A 19,149-nucleotide genomic window follows, 5' to 3' on the forward strand; every position below is an offset into this window, starting at 1 on the left:
GTGTTGGAGTTAGACAAACCTGTATTTGAATCCTGGCTCTGCACAGAAAGCTGTGTGGTCTTGGGCTAGTTACCTAATCTCTCTGAGTTTCAGTTTCCACATATGTTAAATGGGGATAGTTACAGTACCTAACATGGCTGTGGTAGAAGTTAAATAAAAGCATTTGTCAAAAGTCTTGGCACATAGTAAATGCTATTGTTATAAAACACATGGTTTGTGGGTCTATAGAGGGCATAAGGTTGTAGTCAATGGTGGTTTCACTCAGAGTAGGTCACGTTAAACCCATCTCATTTTTTTTAATATAGTTACTGAGCATGTTACACACTTGCTGACTCTTGATTTTAAACTAGCTGGTGGAATAAATGGTCAAGTGTAGGGTGGATAGCAGTATAGCTGGATGGATCTCTTTACTGGAATGCCCTGAGGTTCTGTCCTTACCCTTCTTACTTGGTCTAACATTCTTATTAAAAGTTGGAAAGAAGCTGCAGAAACACCACGCTGGAGAGGCAAGCCGATACACCAGCATAAAGATGTACATGTATCTTACCAAAAGACAACAAAATGAAATGAAACAGGGATATTTGTCTTGCAGATAAAAAAAAAAAAAGGTCAATGTTATAAGATAAAGGAAGATTGGTTGAGGAGTAGTTAATATGGCAAGACTCACTTCTGCATGCATGCGTTCATTTATTGATTCACCCATTCATTCATTCATTCATTCATTCACTCATTAACTATAGGAGTATCCACTCCAGGCCAGCCACTGCTCATGAGGAAAAGGCATAACTATAAAGAAAAAGAGATGAAAATCTCTGCTCTCAGGGAGGTCACAGTTGAGTGAGAAGACAGACTTGGAGGTGAAACAGCACGATAAGGAAGGAAACATCACCTAATACTGCTTGCCAACAGTGATGCTGAGATGAGAGGTGGAGGATCGGTAGCCATTTGTCAGATAATCTGATATGGGAAGGAATGGTTCTAGGTGGACCTTACAGAACATGCAAAGGCCCTGAGACAGAGCCGACTGTTCCAGTTGACTCTAAACAATTACTTCACATGCCCATTTGGCATTTGGAAGAAGTAAGATGCACAGACACCTCAGGCCTCTTGTCTCCCATTCCCAGTTCAAGTACCCTCCTGGACAGAGCTGCACCTTACCGTAGGTGATGACAAGCAGCATGAAGTTGAGGTTTTTGAAGAGCCGGACGATGGAACTTAAGTAGGAAGCATCAGGGGATGCCAAGGAATAGCTCAGGGACTGGGCCCTGCTGGGGGGATGTTTAGGCTTCTCCTTGAAAACTGAAAGGAAAGAAACAGAGAGATCACTGAACATCCCTGTGCTTACCCCCATAGTTACACATAGACAAGGGCTGGCTCCATCACCCCGGAAGGAGCTAAGACTCAAAAGGAAGTATCAATTCTTCAGGTAAATCCTTTCCAGCTGCCTCTCTTGAAGCTGCTCTTCACTATCTATGGCTGAGTGAGTGGCCTATTGATTACTTTTTCTTAATGGCCTCTGGATGGCTGCAACCGCTGGGGCCTCCCAGGCAGTATTCAAGGGTCAAGGAGTCCCAGAACAACCAGCAAATAACACCTCACAGAGCACTGAAAAAGACACAAGAGTGACACCCGGATAGAGAGAAAGGTGCTGAGGCTTTAGGGCTGGTGAGCCCAGTGAGTGGCTTAGTCCCAGAGCTCCTCCTAAGAGGCAAGGGACTGTGCTGCCCGTGCCCAGCAGAGCCTGGCACATGGCGGTCAGTAATCGTTCCTGAGTGAGTGAAAGGATCTTCAACCAGGAAAACCTTGAGAGTCCATGCTGAGTCCCTCAAGGTCTGAATCAAACCCCTGCCTTGGAGGGACTCGAGGATCCGCATGCTCCTGTGGCAGTGGCCGCTCTGGCATGAAGGACTGGGAAGGACAACGGGGAAAACTATTCATTTTATATTCTATTTTCAGCACAACTGGTACAATCAATTTAATTGCATTGACTGCTATTCAGTTCTCTGGCGGGCATATCAGTTTAACCAGTTTTTTAGCTAAACTTTTCCCCAACTGGGTCCAAGCAAGCACCATGTGGCCTCCCCTTCACCCCAGGAGAACATTCTTTCTCCAGTTAAAGGAAACTCTGGAAATGCAGTTTAATGTCTTGAAGATCAAAGTTTCCCCCTGCCCCTGGCTTCACAGCCAGGCTACTTTCTCCTTGGAAATAGCCCTGGCAAACTTCCTCCAGGACAACTGCCTGCTGGTGGGATGCGCTCATCCCTTGTCTTGTCTGTTCACCTCCCCCTTGTTTTGCCTGTTCACCTCCCCTTCCATCAGGGAAAAGAAAGCAAGACCCAGTATTGATCTCTGCAAAAGCCGCTGCTTTCTCAAGGCCTTGGCAACCACAAACCAGATTTCAGGTAAGATCTTTCAGTTCTTTATTCAATAGCACTGTCTATGCTTGATAATAAAATACCAAAATGTGCAAGTGTCCCACCTCCAGGATTTCAGCTGCAAAGGACCAGGCCCTTGTCTGCCACAAACAAGAACGTAGAGCCAGGCACGTTACAATTTGAAACTTCAGGTCTGGCTGAGTGAGAGGCGCCCTGGCTGGATGGTCCTTTCATGCTCTTACCCACAGCTCTACAGCCTCTCGCCTTTCCAGGAACACTGAGTCCTTGGTCTAAGATACCCTGCCAACTTTGAGAAGCCAGCAGGCAGCCCTTTCTCAACTTAGACCCAAGGGAGGAAACTGTCATGGTGGGAACAGTTGAATGAGGTGAATGATTATGAAACTGTTTGACTCTGGAGATGAGTCCAGAAGGAAGGAGTGAAACCTTTAACACAGTGAGTGACACTTTCAGGTATTAGGGAGAAAACTGGTTAACCTTTAGACAGTGACTAATTGACCATGAAAACCTCTACTCTGCTGTTTCTGAAGTTATCACCACCCATGTAATATCACTCAGATCATAAAAGAAGATAAGAAGTTATATTATCCATCAATTGTATGATGATGAATGGTATCTAGACTTGTGGTAGTGATCACTTTAAAGTGTATATAGATGTTGAATTAGAGTACTGTATACCTGAAACTTGTATAATAAAAAAATTTTTTAATCATATTAACTAAATATCTCAGTGATTAAATATACATGCATATAAAATTAACAATAATTATCTGAGGTTGCAATTACCTTGTACAGGGCAAAATTAATGGTCATTCTTTCCTTTGTATTTTCTAGATTTTTTCATAATGAGCATATATTATTTTTATATATATATTTTTTAAAAGCATTAAAAATGTGATACCCAGGAACTCTCAGGTGAATCTATAAGTTTATGAGTGTTTGCGGGTTAATTCTGTTTTGTTCCAGAAATTTAGATAGCACTAGCTATGTTTAGTCTTAAATCTAATCTCTGCTACTATTTAATCTTCAATAATTTATTTGACTCCCCTAATTCTTCCTCTCTGTTAAATGGGATAATGGTACCCTCACTCACAGGGTTGCTGAGGATTACATAAGATCAGGCATGAACAGCACAATGCCTGTGATAAATGCTCATGGTGTGTTGGCAAGGGATCAGCAGCCTGACCATTCATTCTGGCGAGGTTGTACTGGGGAACTGTTTGGTCACAATTATACCTTTACTGAGCCACTGACAACATGCACAAGACCAGCTGGCACTGTACTAGGGATACTGAAAACCAGGAGAGGCCTGGCCTCCAGTTTCTGTAAAAGTCCACCATGTTCTACGGCCATGTTCACAAGGGCCGCACCAAAGTTGGGAGAACCTCCCTGCCTCCCCTCACCCCACCCTCAGCAGTCTACTAATGAACTTACCAATAATGACCAGGAGGAAGAGCAACGTGGCGACACCTGCGATTATGTAGAACATGATGCTGATGTGGAAGGCAAGCTTGTCCTGGTCTTGGATATTGGGCACCAAAACAGGAGGGACCAAGAACCCAATTGCAATTCCAAGCTATAGAAGACAGAGACAGTCGATTACAGTTACCAACGGCCAAGGGGTAATAGCACAAATTTGAAGAGACTCCTAATAAGAAACACAATCTTAGTCTTTCTTAAAACCTAGACAGGAACCATTTCCTCCTCAAGACACCAGAGAGAGGTGTCTAAATATCACCTCTCCCCTTTGATTGACAATTCACACACACCCCTGACCACCCTCACAATCAATACCTATTGAAAAAAAATTATAGTTGGGGTTCTCGATGCAGGCTGGCTCTACTCTAGCTGCACTCTGATGAACAATGATTCCTATACTCCCATTTCTATGGTACAGTAAAACAATGTTGACTTTTCCTTGTGTCATTTAAATTCTTGATTTCACTGAATCTGTTAACCAGGAGTTCAGAGACCAGCTGGGGGAAAAGTTGAAAACTTCTGTATCTTATATCCCCAAGAGCTTGCATTCAATGAGACTGGGAAGCCTAAAGTTATTACCACACTTACAAACATGAAAGCTTAAGTTCATTGCAAATAACTTAGCAACTGGCGAGGCATCTGCAGTATAAAATTATATGCAACTGCACACATTTATACACACAGGACATGGGCACATACAAACTGGCTATAAACACACACACATGCCAACAACTTAAAACATCTCATATCACATCTCACATCTGCCTTGGAATTTAAACTCTAGTAACCTGATATAGTGTGACGTGGGTGTTTCCAAGGTCAGAAATGCCTGGACTCAGGAGTAGTCACACGAGACTACTAGACTACTAGTGACACAACTCTCAAAGCCCTCTGCCACACGTAACACCAAAAGAGAAAATGAAAACCAGCCCGAGCAAACTTCAAGTTCCAAGAGTGAAGGAAGATAAGTCAATGCATTGACTTAAGGTTCCACTTTTCCTTTATTGTACTTGAAAGAAACTGTAGGTAGAGAAGCAATTTGCTTTCTTTCCACACTATAATACCATTCATCAGCAGCCAATTTGCCAACCATCTTCACTGGTTTTCCAGCCTGTCAATTACAGCCACTGAGGATGGCCACTAGTGGCTCCCAGCTCTGACATATTCACAAAAGTCATCATCTATAGGCCAAGTGTAGGGTTCTTCTAATGTATGCCAATCTATAATCAATAAATCAAGCAGATATTTAAAGCACCTACTAGACGAAAAGCATTCTGCTAGATATTTTGGGAGGTACCAAGATGTATATAGCAGAGTTCCTGTCTCCAGGCACTTCATAATCTAGTAGGGCAAGGGGATTTAAAACAAAGATGAAAAGATAACACAAACGGTGGTACTTGTGTGTTGAAATTATAGAATGCTCTAGTTTGAAAGTCCCATTGTCATCCTCTCTTACAGTGTTTTCCAACGGGTGTGCTGCAAGAATTTTTAAAACATCTAATACCTGTTTAGTCAGGGGCACTGACCTCTTTTCCTTTAGACTGTCAAATTAAAAAATGACAACAACCAACACAACAATAGCCATCCGGTGTGAATGCCCTGTCTTGAACTATAACTAGATAGGTGATATGATAGAGCTGCATTTTATTGGTCATGTTACATAATAAGGTTATACCTGATTGATTAATTCTTGGTACTGGAAATCTCTATATTCAAGTACAGGTATCTGATTTTTTTAAAAAAGTCACTTTGGGGCAAAAAAGAGTAGATAATTACTATTATTATTTTATTTTTGTAGATCAATCAAAATTATACTTATTTTTTTGGTCATATCAGCAAAAAATATATTTTCTGGTATGCTATAGAATTTTAGTAATTAGTTTATGTGTGCCATCAGATGAAAAAGGTTATAAATCGCTGCTCTATTACAACCTAATTATTAGGGGGCCAAATGGAGGCTAACTGGGGTTGAGCTCAAGAGGTGAAGCGACTTGTACAGGGTCACACAGGTTCTAGCAGAGTTGAGGAGAGAAAACAGGTCTGTCAGCTTCCCTGGCCAGCACCTCCTCTGCCGGGCCTGGCAGTGCCCTCTTGGGCTGAGCTTTGAGAAAGGCCCAAGCAAGCAGGCTCCTCCAGAAAAGAAAAGATTTCGTGTCCTTGGAGTTTTATCTAATTTTCGGTCACACTGATTCGTCACAGTCCAATCTAGCTTCTGAAATCCTTAAATTGCTGACCTGGGAGGCTTTGAGAAAAAATACCAGCCTAGACAGAGGGGGAAAGGCAGCCTTCATAGCTGGGCCCCTGGGTCTGCTACAGGCCATATGTGGCCTCCTAAGTGCTTTGGAGGTGGAGATCGGGAAGTTAAACAGAATCCTGCAGGGTCCCTTTTGCAAGAAAGAGGGAAGTTAGGGGGCATCACCCAGGGCTCTGATTCTTTCATTCCCAAAAGGACCCTGATATAGGATAACCTAATCCCCAGTAATTTTCTGCCACAAGAAATAATTTTTTAATTTTACTGAATTTTATTTGGATGACATTGGTTAATAAAATTATATAGGTTTCAAGTGTACAATTCTATAATACATCATCTGTATGTTGTCTCCTTCCATCACCACTTACCCCCACTCTACCCTCTTCTGCCTCCCCCTACTCCCTTTTCCCTCTGGTAATCATCATACTGTGGCCTGTGTCTATGTTTTGTTTTGTTTTTGTTTTTTGCTTAATCCCTTCACCTTTTTCACCGAGCGCCCAAACCCTCTTCCCCTCTGACAACTGTCAGTCTGTTCTCTGTATCTGTGAGTCTGTTTCTATTTTGTTTGTTCATTTATTTTGTAATTAGATTTCACATATAAGTGAAATCATATAGCACTTGCCTTTCTCTGACTGGCTTATCTCACTGAGCATAATGCTCTCTAGGTCCATCCATGCTGTCACAAAAGGTAAGATTTCCTTCTTTTTAGGGCTGAGTAGTATTCCACTGTGCAAATGTGCCATGGCTTTTCTGGACATTCATCTACTGATGGACACTTAGGATGCTTCCAAATCTTGGCTATTATAAATAATGCTGCAATGAACATAGGGGTGCATATATTCTTTCATCAGTATTTCAGACTTTTTTTTTATGTATTCCCAAAAGTGGAATCTCTGGGTCATAAGGCAGTTCCATTTTTATTTTTTGAGGAAACTTCATACTGTTTTCCACAGTGGCTGTACCAATTGCATCCCTGCCAACAGTGCAGAAGGGTTCCCTTTTCTCCACATCCTCCCAACACTTATTTGTTGACTTATTGATGATGGCCATTCCGACAGGTGTGAGGGGAGATCTCTCATACAACTCAACAACAAAACACAAGTACTCCAATTAAAAAATGGGCAAAGGACCTGAATAAACACTTTTTTAAAGAGGACATACAGATGGCCAATAGACAGACATAGGAAAACACGCTCAATGTCACTACTCAGAGAAATGCAAATTTAAAAACCACAATCAGAGACACTGTTTTCATTTTCTATTTTACTTTTGCCTATTGTGCAAACTCAAGGGTGATAGATATCTAAATACTGTTAACATACCACTGGTCATGAGCACTTCCAAAGCAAATGTCACAACTAAAAACACGTCTGTTTGTGCAGCCTGAGGGCTTTGGGTAATAGGAAGAAGCCCTGCTTTGTGTAATGCATCAGTTGTCTTTCTGGTTCATGCATTTGACAGAGCAAAGGTAAACCCAGAAAACCACAGGGCTGCATCTGCGATAGAAGTCCCACACTTAACCCACTGCACAAACACAACATGTGTTCTAGCTGCTCTAAGAGCCCTAGAACCACTTTCCCCATCACCATCCACAACAAGGCCCTTGACAAAGCCCCAAGTCACGATTGAACCAGAACCCTGGCACAAAGCTGCCCTTCCAGGGGCTGCCTGGTCATGGAAATTCCCACACCATCCAGGGAGGACCCTGAGTCTCCCAAAAAAAGGCAGGGAGCTCTACGCCCACACCCTGGTGAGGGCCTCAGTTCTCATGGAATGGGGGCAGAAACACTGGTCCAGGTCGAGCCCTTTGCTAGGATCCCAGGCACCTCATCCCTCCCGATCCAGGCCATCGGCAAGGTGCTCTTCTCGATAGGAGGCAGTCACCTCAGCAAATAGGTTCTCACCCACCCAACCTCAGTCCTCCTGTGCCCACCACTCCAACCTGCTATTCAGAGAAGTGGGGGCCCACTCTCTGCCCCACGGTAGCACCCCTATTTCCTCATTCCTTTCCCCTAGGCACAGTCACCAGGCCAGAGCTGGGATGTTCTCTCATATTTCTGGGGTACTAGGAACTGCCTTCCCCATCACTGAGGGTCAAAAATGTCCCCTTATTGGGTCAGCAGCTTTCCCTGCAGCAGAGACCTCCAGCTCAAAGGCTTCAAACTTGGTCTCCCTGTGACCTACTCTGGGGCCCACATCCATGTCATTCATTTTATTTTATTCTATTTTATTTTTAAAGGTGTTCTATATTTATTTTCAGAAAGAGGGGAAGGGAAGGAAAGAAACATCGATCAGTTGCCTCTCGTACGCCCTCACCAGGGACGTGGCCCACAACCCAGGTGTGTGCCCCAACTGGAAACTGAACCAGCGACCTTTTGCTTCATACGATGGTGCCCAACCCACTGAGCCACACCAGTCAGGGCCCATGTCATTCACTTCAAAATGAACCCCTCACCTTTGTTCCTTTCCACCTCAACACTGCTCATAGTCATCATCACTCTAATACAGTGGTGAGGGGCTGAGGCTTTGGGTCAGAATGTTCTCAGTTCAAATCTCAGCTCTACCAGTTACCAGCTGTTTGATGTTGGCAAAGATCATTCACTCTTTGTGCCTGTCTCCTAATCTACAAAAGGAAGATAATGCTATCTAGTTACACTATCTAGCTCACTGGGTCGTCCTGAGGACTAAATAAGTTCTTTGAAGGGACTGTTCCGCAGAATGCTTTTACTCTGGACAAGGTACTCACTCCCCACCTGCAAGCCTGGCTCTTCCCCGATGCACACTCACACAGCCGTGGGGTCTGGCAGGAGAGGAAGCCCCGCCAGGACTCAGAAGATACGCTCGGTTTACTCACTGGTTTATTTGTGGCAGATACACAAACCACCCTCCCCTGGTTCTCTTTTCTCCTCCTCTGGCTCCTTCTGTCTACTCTTTCTCAGTTCCCTTAAGTCACCTTTGAAGTCTCTCATTCACTCCGCCCCAGCCCCTCCTCCAGCTTTCCCCGGAAGCCCACTTTGAATCTAACCCTCCCCCGCCCCCACCCTTCAGGCAACGCCCTGCACAACATATCAGGTGTGCAGTCCTCAGCACTTCACTGACGACAAAGTCCCTGCTCAAGGACCTTCAAGGAGCTTGGTCACAGGAGTCCAAACCCCTCAGCCTGCGGTTCTTGCCTTTCTTTGCCTAGTTTCAAGCTGCCTTTCCTTCCAGTCCCACATCCACCTACTTCCTCTACATCCCTGGTGCTTCAGCCTGATGGGATGATTCACAATTCCAACCTTTTCATTGTCTAGTCTTTACCTTCATCTCAGCAGTGTCCTTGCTGGGAAAGGTCTCCCTCTTTTCATGTCCCAGATACCATCTCGAGGTCAGTTTTTCTTGATTATCCCAGCGAGGCGTCATTTCCTTGCCTAAACTGCTCTAATCCTTTGGGTTCTGGCCATTTTTCTGACATAATCTGGTGCCTGGAGAACAGGGCCTGACTCCAACACATGGCTGTTGAGTGAATGGGCTGGAATTAACTGGCATGTCAGGAAAAATATTGCTTCCCTTCAGATAAGCTGTGAGCCCAGGCCCACGGAAAGATGTGGTCAGAAATTTAAGTGCAGACAAGACTCTCAGAGAAAGTTTGCTATTACAAAAAAAATGGTTGGGGTCCTTTTAAAATCAGAGCTTTATGAAAGATAAATTGGTGCACAGTATAGCTTTCTACACACTTACAGGCCATCAACTTACATGAGCCGACGCGGCATGATGTCACGCCCCCCAAGGTTATATTTATATGCTGAGTGACCAGGTACCTGTGTGTACCCATGCACCTCTATGGACACTGGCAGCGGTCTTAAAAAAGAGTCACCTGAAACCAAGGTTCACAGACTACCACAGCTGAGGAAAACTTAAGCTACATAGACAAATGTAGGACAATGGTACCATATCTTTGTAAGTCCATACAGAATTTATGGGCACGAACATGTGCTTAAAATGTACTATGCTTAATTTCCATTGTATAAAAAAATTACCCAGATACTCCAGGGACTCCGGCTTGACACTGGTGTGGACAGCACATCCACCAGCGGCAGGGAAGCCCTGTGGAAGCTTCGTCTCCCAGGACCACATCCACGTGGGGGACTATGCGTGACACTGGGAAGTGACATCAACACTCATCGCCCCATTGTGTGGGCACTGAACTCCACAAAGATGGTGCCACTGAGGCGCACATACATCATGCTCATCCTCCAAATACCCCCCTCTCTCTCCTTGGCATCACCTAGACATTTGCTTACACCTCCAGTTGAGGCCAGATAGTGAGAAGTTAGGAAAATTCCTTGGCAAATGGAATGGGGAAACAGACAAACAGGCTGGCCAAGCAATTTACAGCCAGATGCAGAAGGTCACGCGGGTGGGAAACCCCAGTTGCCCAGTCACGGGTGCCTAGTGAAGCAAGCACTGGACCTCGCCCCTAAGGTGGCCTTTCCTCCCCTGGCATGTACTGGTCATGGTGGTTTAGACCCCTTGATCTTTTGTCCCCAGGGAAAATGGCTAGGCCTCAGTTGTATTTCAGCTCCAGGCCCAGAAAAAGCAGCAAAACCAGGCAGCTGACCTGCAGGACCAGCTGCAATGACTAATGACCACACCCCCTCCCACCACTATTCAATGGAGATCACAATCCTCACCTTCACACCTAGAAAAAGCTGATGAATATTCTATTGATATCTCCCCTAGGACCACCCCTAAACTCCCAGCCTTTAAAAGCCTCAAAACAAAGGCCCCAGCACAGGACCCAGTGCTCTCACTCCCTACCTCCCCACCCCCCACCCCCAACCCTGGGAAGTATACCCTTACCTTTCCCTTCTCCCTTTCCTTCCCCCACAGGTGAGCATCTCCTAAACTCCAAGGTACCCTATGAGACTTGCAACCAGGGGAGCAATGAGGCAGCGGCAGCTTGCCCCAGGCTAACCCTCCAAACCCCCTTTCTGTGACTCTCCAGGGAGCCACAGCAGCCCCGCCTAGGCTCTCCTGTTGCTTCTTCTACCCTAGGCCCTTTTTTGTTTCACTGACCCCAGCTTTAATAAACCTACTCTCCAAATCACCTGGACACGTGTTGTGAAATCTTTTCTGCACTAAGTCAAGAGCCCACACACTACAGGCCGGCCCAAGGCAGAATTGCTCCAGGCCTGGTTCCTGTCCAGCAACATAGCCAGTAACTAATCTGGGCAAAATGATGCATACACCGAGTCTCCAGGGTCCCGTTTGTAAGGGACTAGGTTAGAGTGAAAGTGCTCTGCAGGAAAGCCACCTCTGGGCCTGTGGAGGAGGCTCAGAGGGCGGGCCTGGGGCTGACTCTGGATGCGTCTGCAAGAGGCAAGGAGAACGAGGTGGCTGCTGGGGCGCTTAAACACTTCCGTTAAATGATAGTTTAATCATGGAAAACAATATGCCAGCCACCTAGGAAAGCCAGGAAGCTCCTAGACAAATGCCATGTTAAGCAATAAGAAGCATGAAAAGTCTGCTCATATGATGGTGTTTTTGAAATCCCCATATCCAAGCCCTTGGCTTCTTTAAAAGGCCATCTCAGGATTGAGAAAGTAACAGACCTTCAGAAACAAACACAATCCCATTGATTTTTTTGGCGGGGGGAGGGGAATCACTCATTAAAGAAGTTTATGGATTTAAAAGGCTAAGTTTTGGTCTCTAAGAACTTGGGGAGCAGGGTGAGAGCTCCCTGCCCAGTCACAGGGTTTGTCCTCAGAGCCGTGGCTACGCTGGCGGTTTACACAGTCCTGGCACACTTGGACTTCCCCAGCCCTGGAGGTTAGGGAAATGCAGGAGGCAGTAGCTACTGAAATCAGGACAGCCTGCCACAGCGACTGATTCCTAGGGAAGGTGAGAATGGTACTGACACCTAACACATTACGGTCATCATGCCACAGGCACCTCATGGTGACATCTGCAAAGGGTCAGTCTAGGTCTACATGTGACGCCTCCTCAGCCTACCCTTTCACCAAGGGCCCGGGCCACCGCTGGCTTCACCACTCAGAGGTCCCTCTGATGACAGTGCTGCGGGCCAGTGACCACGGGCTCACAGAACTCCCCCAGTGACTCAGCTGGGAAAGAGCGAAAATGAGGGCATGTCTTTCCAACCTCCAGGCCAGCAGAGGGGCAGGAGCAGAGCGCAGCGTGTCATTTTCTCTGTTTTTCTTATTCGAAGTAGGCAAGACTAGCAGCCCCGCTCAAATGCTTTGGTATTTCCCACCAACGCCGTTTCACAGCAACTAAAAGACGGATCCCACTGTCCTGCGTGCTGTTGCCCTGCTCAACTTTACCACGCCCTGCCTTTTGGCAGAGGGTGGTAAAACAGCCCAAAGCAAAAGCAGCATTATCATATGCTGTGAGTCGTGTGACCGTCCATGTTTCTAATCCTCCCAAGTTCTTTTCTAAGTCTGATTAGTCTTTCTTGGTAACAGTCCTCCCCCTTCTGATGTTCAGAGGTGAAACTCAGACCAGTGGCTACTCTGGAACGGCTCTGGAAGAGCTGCTGCTCTGTGGGCCAAGAGCCAGAGCCAGTTCCTCTAACTTTAGGGCGTGTCTCCAGAGACAGCCAGCGTGGGCCCCTTGTAGCTTTTTCTTAAGGAGCCAACTTCACGTGTTACTTAATGCTGCCTCATGATCCCAGAGAGAAATGCAGAAAGGAAAAGAAATCTAAACCTTGCACCAAGAAAACGATTAATCTTACCTAACACCACGCCAACAAAGCTGCACCATCAGGTCTGGCCTTGTAATTTGGGGAGTTATTCAGGGACCTACTTACACAAAAACATCTCCCAAGGCCCTGACTCCCACTGAAGCCACCCCTTCTCCTCCCTGTCCTGATACTTTCACCGTTAGTCAATTTCTAAGTGACTGCTTTGTAGCCTAATCTCTCTTCCCTTATATGCGAACTCAGGGACCTTTCCTTTCCCATTCACTTTGCATCCTCAGAGCTTAGAATGACGCTTGGCAACAGAGTAGATGCTCAATAAATCTTTGTTTAATAAGCAAATAAGGGCTATGATACATTGCCTCCAAACCCTGCCCCTGCCATAGTTCTCAGGAACTGACCGAAAAGGTAAGAGTGCTAAGCCCTATAAATGGGGAGTGTGATTATTAATCCAAGGTTGTCCTTGATGAGAAAGACAGGCCAAAGTGATGACAGCCCTTATTCACAACTCTCATTTGTTACATTACTGCTGTCAACTGCGGAGGCCCAGGGAAGCTGGCTGGAGGGGACATTGTCTGGGATTATAGTAGAGAGACAAAGACTGGATGGTGAACCATGCAGGAATTTTATTTTCTTTAATACACTATTTTAATTTTTTTCTTTGACTCAAACTGGCCTCACCCAGCACCCTAACTCACCCACTTCTCTCTCCCTTGCGTTATCATTAAGCCCTCAGGACAATATGGTTCTGGTCAACATTGAGTAGTCTTAGAAACAAGGTCCTAGGTCTATTGACTATAGAGACAGTTTCCTGTCAAACTAAAGACAATATTTTGGCCTTTGTTGCGTTTTAGGTCTGGACCCAGGAAAGCAGAATGATCGCACAAAATAAATCCTTGTGATGTTCGACAGAACAACTCCATGGCTGACATCAGGCCCAGATGCAACGATCAACTACTCCCCTGCCCTGGCACTAACCAATCGGTAGAGACCATGGCCCTCACACCTTTAGTCACTGTGATTAATGGTTTTTTTCGTACATAATCTACCTCCTAGAAGCCACTGGGGAGCCAGGTCTTTGAGCGTTAGCCACCTGTGTCTCCAGGCAGGGCACCGTCTCCTTAATAAATCCTTATTTCTTAGATGAAAACTCCTGTTCGTGTCTAACTGGGCTGTGATGTGTGCAGGCAAACAGGCCCTTTTAGCCTGGTGACCATGGCCAGGGGCCTGTATGGGTTATTTGCCACGGACAGACACCTGGGCCAGGGTAGTGGCACTCTCAAAAACTTCATGGATTTTTGTGCAAGAGCATGAGAATCCAGGGCTAGCCGTTCCTGGAGCAGGTAATACGGTACCTACCCTCTTCCCTAAGGAGAGACGGAGGAAAGCTGGGGAGAGAAAACACAATATTCTCACACGGACTGTCTGAGCCCCACCTGTGTCCGTTTGTTATCATTGATCACTGTCACTTGTGAGGTAAGGCAGGGACCCCCAGGCCCTTAGGAGAATGATGCGCACTCCCGGGCCCGGTCTCCTGATGGTGGGGACGGAACCAGTTCTGTGCTGGGCCTCCATGTCCATTTCCCTACGTGAGGGAAGGACACATCCTAGGCACACGTTGGCTGAAGTGCCACTTTGTGCCAGCCCTTGACAAAGGGCTTTTCTTGGAATCGGAAGGGCTCAGAATGCTCGGCGGGACTCCTGGAATGACGGCGTGCCTCAGCTCATGGGGCTCACATCAGCAGGGATGCCCTGGAACCCTGAAGCTCTGGGAGAGGCTCCCACAGCCAGGACGACCAGAGCTGATTTTGAAACAAAGCGCTGACTGTAAAGGCAAGAATGCTGAGCCCATAAACAGAGGGCGTGGTCCCTCATCCAAGGCTGCACTTCATAAGATCTATAGGACATGATTTGTGTATAGGGAAGTCCTGTCACACTCTGAGGGTCATGGGGCAAGTCCAGAGTCTTTTTTTTTTAAGGACACTTAAAAGCTAGCATTTACACAGTATTTCAGTTTTCAAGGCACATCCCGACTTTAATCGGAGCCTGAAAACCACCCAGTGAGTTAATAACAGGGTACCCACAGTACTGAGAGGCAGCCAAGCCCACAGAGGGCATGTTGTTTTCTCCATTTCACAACTGAGTTTAAACAACTTCCCGAAATCACAGAGTTAATCTGTGGTGACATAAACTTTGGAATTTCTGTGTCCCCATTCCTAACCCTGCTCTCTGGCTCCAGAACCTTGCTGAGCCACAAGACACTGAGCAGATACACGTTCCAGGAAGTCATGGCCTGAGACCGAGCAATGACCCGGGGTCTGAGGGGACTGTAGACAAAAACGGAGCTCTGCAATAAATCTGACCAAAAGCAACCTCACAGGGTGATCGGATCATAAAGCCTAACTGGGCAGGTCTTGGTACACAGTCATGCCCAGACCTACAAAAGTTTATCTTTGCCTTCAGCAAGCCCTGTCTACCTCTTTCCAAAGTTCTTTCGGAACAGGGCGTCAGAGGCAGGCCAAAGAGAGGAGAGAATGTCAATGTTTCTGTAAGTTCCCCAACAAACCTCCAGCCAGTGATCTGGGCCCTGAGAACACAACTTCTCCCCACCTCCCCCCCGACACACATTAGCCTTCAGAGGACCAAATGTTAGCAAGGAGGACTGTCCTCACTCCGCAGACAAAGCAAGGGACTGTTGAAATGCCTGTCCCTAGGCCTAACAGCAGGCTAGAGCCGAGACAGGCCCTTGGTAACCAGGTCAGCTACACTCTAGATGCAGGGGGCTGGTGAGGGGCTCGGGGAGAGGAATGGCTCCAGAAAACCAGGGAGCCCAGATCTCCCCAGCCTCCGCCCCCAACTCAGCCCGCCCCAAAGAGGGAGGGTCTCTACCACCTGCGGCTCTCCCTAAAACAGGCTTCAAAGGCTTTGGAAAGTGAAGAGGTACATGGGGTGAATTTTCTCAGGGCAACCAGTTATACATAAAAGGTGAGAAAGACTAGCAAGAGGGTTGGACCAAGCTGCATTCTTCCCCCTACCCTCACCCCCAGCCCCCTGAGGTCATGACAATCACAGAAAATGCTCTGGAATCTTCCTTCAGCAATGAGAAGATAAGGCCCCAAAGATAAAGTGTAACATCAGAACACCAATCATCCATCTTTCCATGCAAATGTTCTCAGTCCCCGTCCCCAGGAACGGCCTCTTCTAACATGTGTCCTAGCAGCAAGGTCTTGGGAGGGCTGAGCTCTATCTCGAAGGGTGTTGACCTGTCCTCAACGTCACTTAGCAGCACAGAGAGGGCAGGTGGGTCTGCTTGCGTTCCCAATGTGTAATATGACACAGAGGACAAGGGTCAGTTAGCAAAAAAGGTCTAGGGATTGCAGCTGAGATTAGAGAAAGTAGCTGGATTCTAGAGGCCGAAAGAACACTTCAGTACCCGCATGTGGCAGGGAGGGAGAACGTAGATGTGGATTCAGTAAATGTGAAGCGCTTTTACTTACAGACATCCTCATTTAACTTTGGGGGCACCCTGTAAGGCAGGCTTTTTTATTTTCCTTAATGTTTTCTATTTTTTAATTGACTTTGGAGAGAGAGAGAAACACCAACGTGTTGTTCCATTTATTTCTGTGTCCCACTGTTGACTCTTGTATATGCCCTGACCTGGGAGGGACTTTGCAACACTGATGTATTGAGATGATGCTCTAATCAATTGACCTGCCCGGGAAGGCCAGAGTTTCTTATTACAGATAAGCGATGCACAAAGAGGGCAGGTGCCCTGCGGGAGGCCCCAAACACAGCTGCCAGCAGAGCCAGATCCAGGTCCCGAGGCTTCCGCATGGCGTTCTCAGAGTTCGGTGAACATCAGAATCCCCAGGTGGAGAACCAAAACCACAGGTTCCTGAGCCCCACCCCAGAAAGGCTAATTCCTCAGCCCGGGTGCCCAGAAACATGCATTTTTAACAAACGCCAAGTGGTTCTGGTGCTGGAGGTTCATGGGCCACACTTAAAAACCATTACTCCCCGCCAAGGAGAGCAATCAAGAGACACATCTCAGGTGCTGGTTTCCCAGTAGGCCCCCGTGGCCTAGGTGTAGAAGGTAAGAGAGAGGCACATGCTCCTGCCCAGATCCTCATTAGAGAAGAAACGATCCTTTGAGTGAAACACTGACTGGCCCCACAGACGTCTCTGGCACCAAACAGGAAGCCCAGGACAAAGGTCTGAGGAGGCGCGGATTGCTTGATCGACAGCTAGCACCCAAACAAACAGCCTAATGGAATGGCCTCTCACTTTGTAGTTCTGAGTCGATGGACAGAACAATGGCCTTGAGCACAGACAGAGCTGCTCTGGAGCGACCGGAGGATTCCCAGCTATGTAACCATTGGTGTTTGGGTGGAAATCCCGAATCCCAGGGGAGAGGAGAAGGGGGGGAAAAGGGAGAAAAACTAACCCCCAATCCTGCTCCAACTTCTGTGCCCCTCCCTTCGGGGGTAGGCAGGGTTCTCCAATCAAGTGGTCCCTGGAACTGAAAGGGGCTTGTGTTTACCTCCTCTCTAGGGAAGGAATCAAATGGGATGGGAACAAAGCAAACTCTGCTTCACGGTGAGGTTCACAGACACACCATCTAATTCCAAGCAGTGGGTACGCGTGTGAAATCCAGCCCTGCTTCCCAACTCCCCCTTTCACCAACACAGATGGTGCTGCTGCTATTTGCCCTCAGCCTGGGGCGAGGCCTCCTCTTGAAATGTACAGGAGGGAAGGGGCTGAGCTAACATTCTGGACAGCGTGAAAAAGGAAAGAAGCCTGGAATGAGGTCAGAAAGCAGAAGAATCCAGGTGAGGTGTCAGAGATGCAGGATGCCCCTCCCCCTCTGAATGACTCAGCAAAGAGAAAGGTCCTCAGACCTGCCCTAGCCAGGTCGCTCAGTTGGTTGGAGCATCATCCCGTGCACCAGAAGGCTGCAGGTTCGCTTCCTGGTCAGGGCACATACCTAGATTTCAGGGGCAGTCCCCGGTCAGGGCACGTAGGAGAGGCAGCCAGTCGATGTTTCTCTCTTTTTCTCTCTTCCTCTCTAAAAATCAATAAGAAAATATATCCTCGGGTGAGGATTTAAAAAAAAAAAAAAAGGCAAAGTCCTTAGTCCTGCAGAATTAAGGGAAGGGAGATGCTCTGTTAGGTTAAGTTTGGGAATGGTGCTAGGCAGAAGTCAGGAGACAGAGAATGGAAAATGAAGAAACACCAGCTTCCACCTCAACACTATGGTTCCATCATCCCTGAGAGGGCTTCTGCCCTCGTCGCCCTGCAGTCCTTGCAGGGCTGTTTGATGTCGGCAGTCGGGAGCTGAAGCTCAGGGAAGGGCATCCTGTAAACAGCATTGCTGGAAAGAGATCAAGAACCAGGCGGGGGAAAAACAGCTGTGTCCACCTGATAAGCCTGGCCATCCCGCTTCCTTCAGCACAGTCTTAAGTGTGTGAGACTAAGGTCTGATGTGTGGGGAGTGGGCTTGGCCCAGTATCTGTGTCATCGCAGAGACCCTGAAGTCTTTCCCACAGACAACAGGTCTCACGGACCACACACTTGGAAACGAACACCCTCTCCCAGCACCTGCACAGCGTTTGGCTGAGCAGGTCTCAAAAGAGACAAGTCCCCATCAGGATACTGTCTGGAAACTTGCTGGAACGGCCTGCCCTCCCCTATTTGCCTCACACCTGGTCCCTTCACTCATTAAGAACTGGCTATGGCCATCATCTCCTCAGGGAGCTGTCCTGCTTGCTCCCCACTGCACTGACTCCGGGGCCTGCCCTCCCGCAGGCTGCGACCCCTTAATGCCGATGCACATGTATCCTCGAGCCTGTCATGTGGTGATATTATGAGCAGGTAAGTGCTGGCCTCTCCTAAATCAGCAGCCCCTGCACACAGGAGCCAACTACCTACCTGCCTCTACTGGTGATAGTACCGGCAGCATCTGTCCTTCATTTACCGGGTTTTATCTGATAAACTGCTAGCTAAGGGCCCTCGGCTTATTGTCTCGTTCAATCCCCTCCTCTACCTTTTGCAGTAGGCAGTATTATCTCCACCCTACAAAAGACAAAACTTAGAAGTAAAGGGGCTTGACCAAGAGTAGACAGCAGAGCTAAAGGCGGTGTTCTCAGCCACCTTGGTTGGGTCTGGCACAGTTCAAGGCACACAGTAATAAATGATGACTTCATAGCTCTTTCCATTGAAGAATAAGATTGAGTCATAATCTCTTCCTTTAGCCACTGGAGCGCTCGCTTACCGTATTTTGCCAAGCAAAATGTGCACTTTTTTGCCCACATTTTTGAGGGGAAAATAAG

The 19,149-nt window shown here is 47.2% G+C and overlaps 1 protein-coding gene across 1 annotated transcript in view; it reads right to left on the reverse strand.

Moving 5' to 3' along the window:
• The window catches only part of FLVCR2 (FLVCR choline and putative heme transporter 2), a 51,858-nt gene that overhangs the window by 20,737 nt on the left and 11,972 nt on the right, over nt 1–19,149 (reverse strand). Inside the window, exons 2-3 of the mRNA XM_054567239.1 lie at nt 3,828–3,969; nt 1,159–1,299 (exon numbers count right to left, since the gene is read on the reverse strand). Coding sequence (XP_054423214.1) covers nt 1,159–1,299; nt 3,828–3,969 — 283 coding nt within the window. The remainder of the gene's footprint in view (nt 1–1,158; nt 1,300–3,827; nt 3,970–19,149) is intronic.

The sequence above is a fragment of the Pteronotus mesoamericanus genome, unplaced genomic scaffold (assembly GCF_021234165.1).
Source record: "Pteronotus mesoamericanus isolate MK-2021 breed Mesoamerican mustached bat unplaced genomic scaffold, CSHL_Meso_final contig_182, whole genome shotgun sequence".
Taxonomy (NCBI): domain Eukaryota; kingdom Metazoa; phylum Chordata; class Mammalia; order Chiroptera; family Mormoopidae; genus Pteronotus; species Pteronotus mesoamericanus.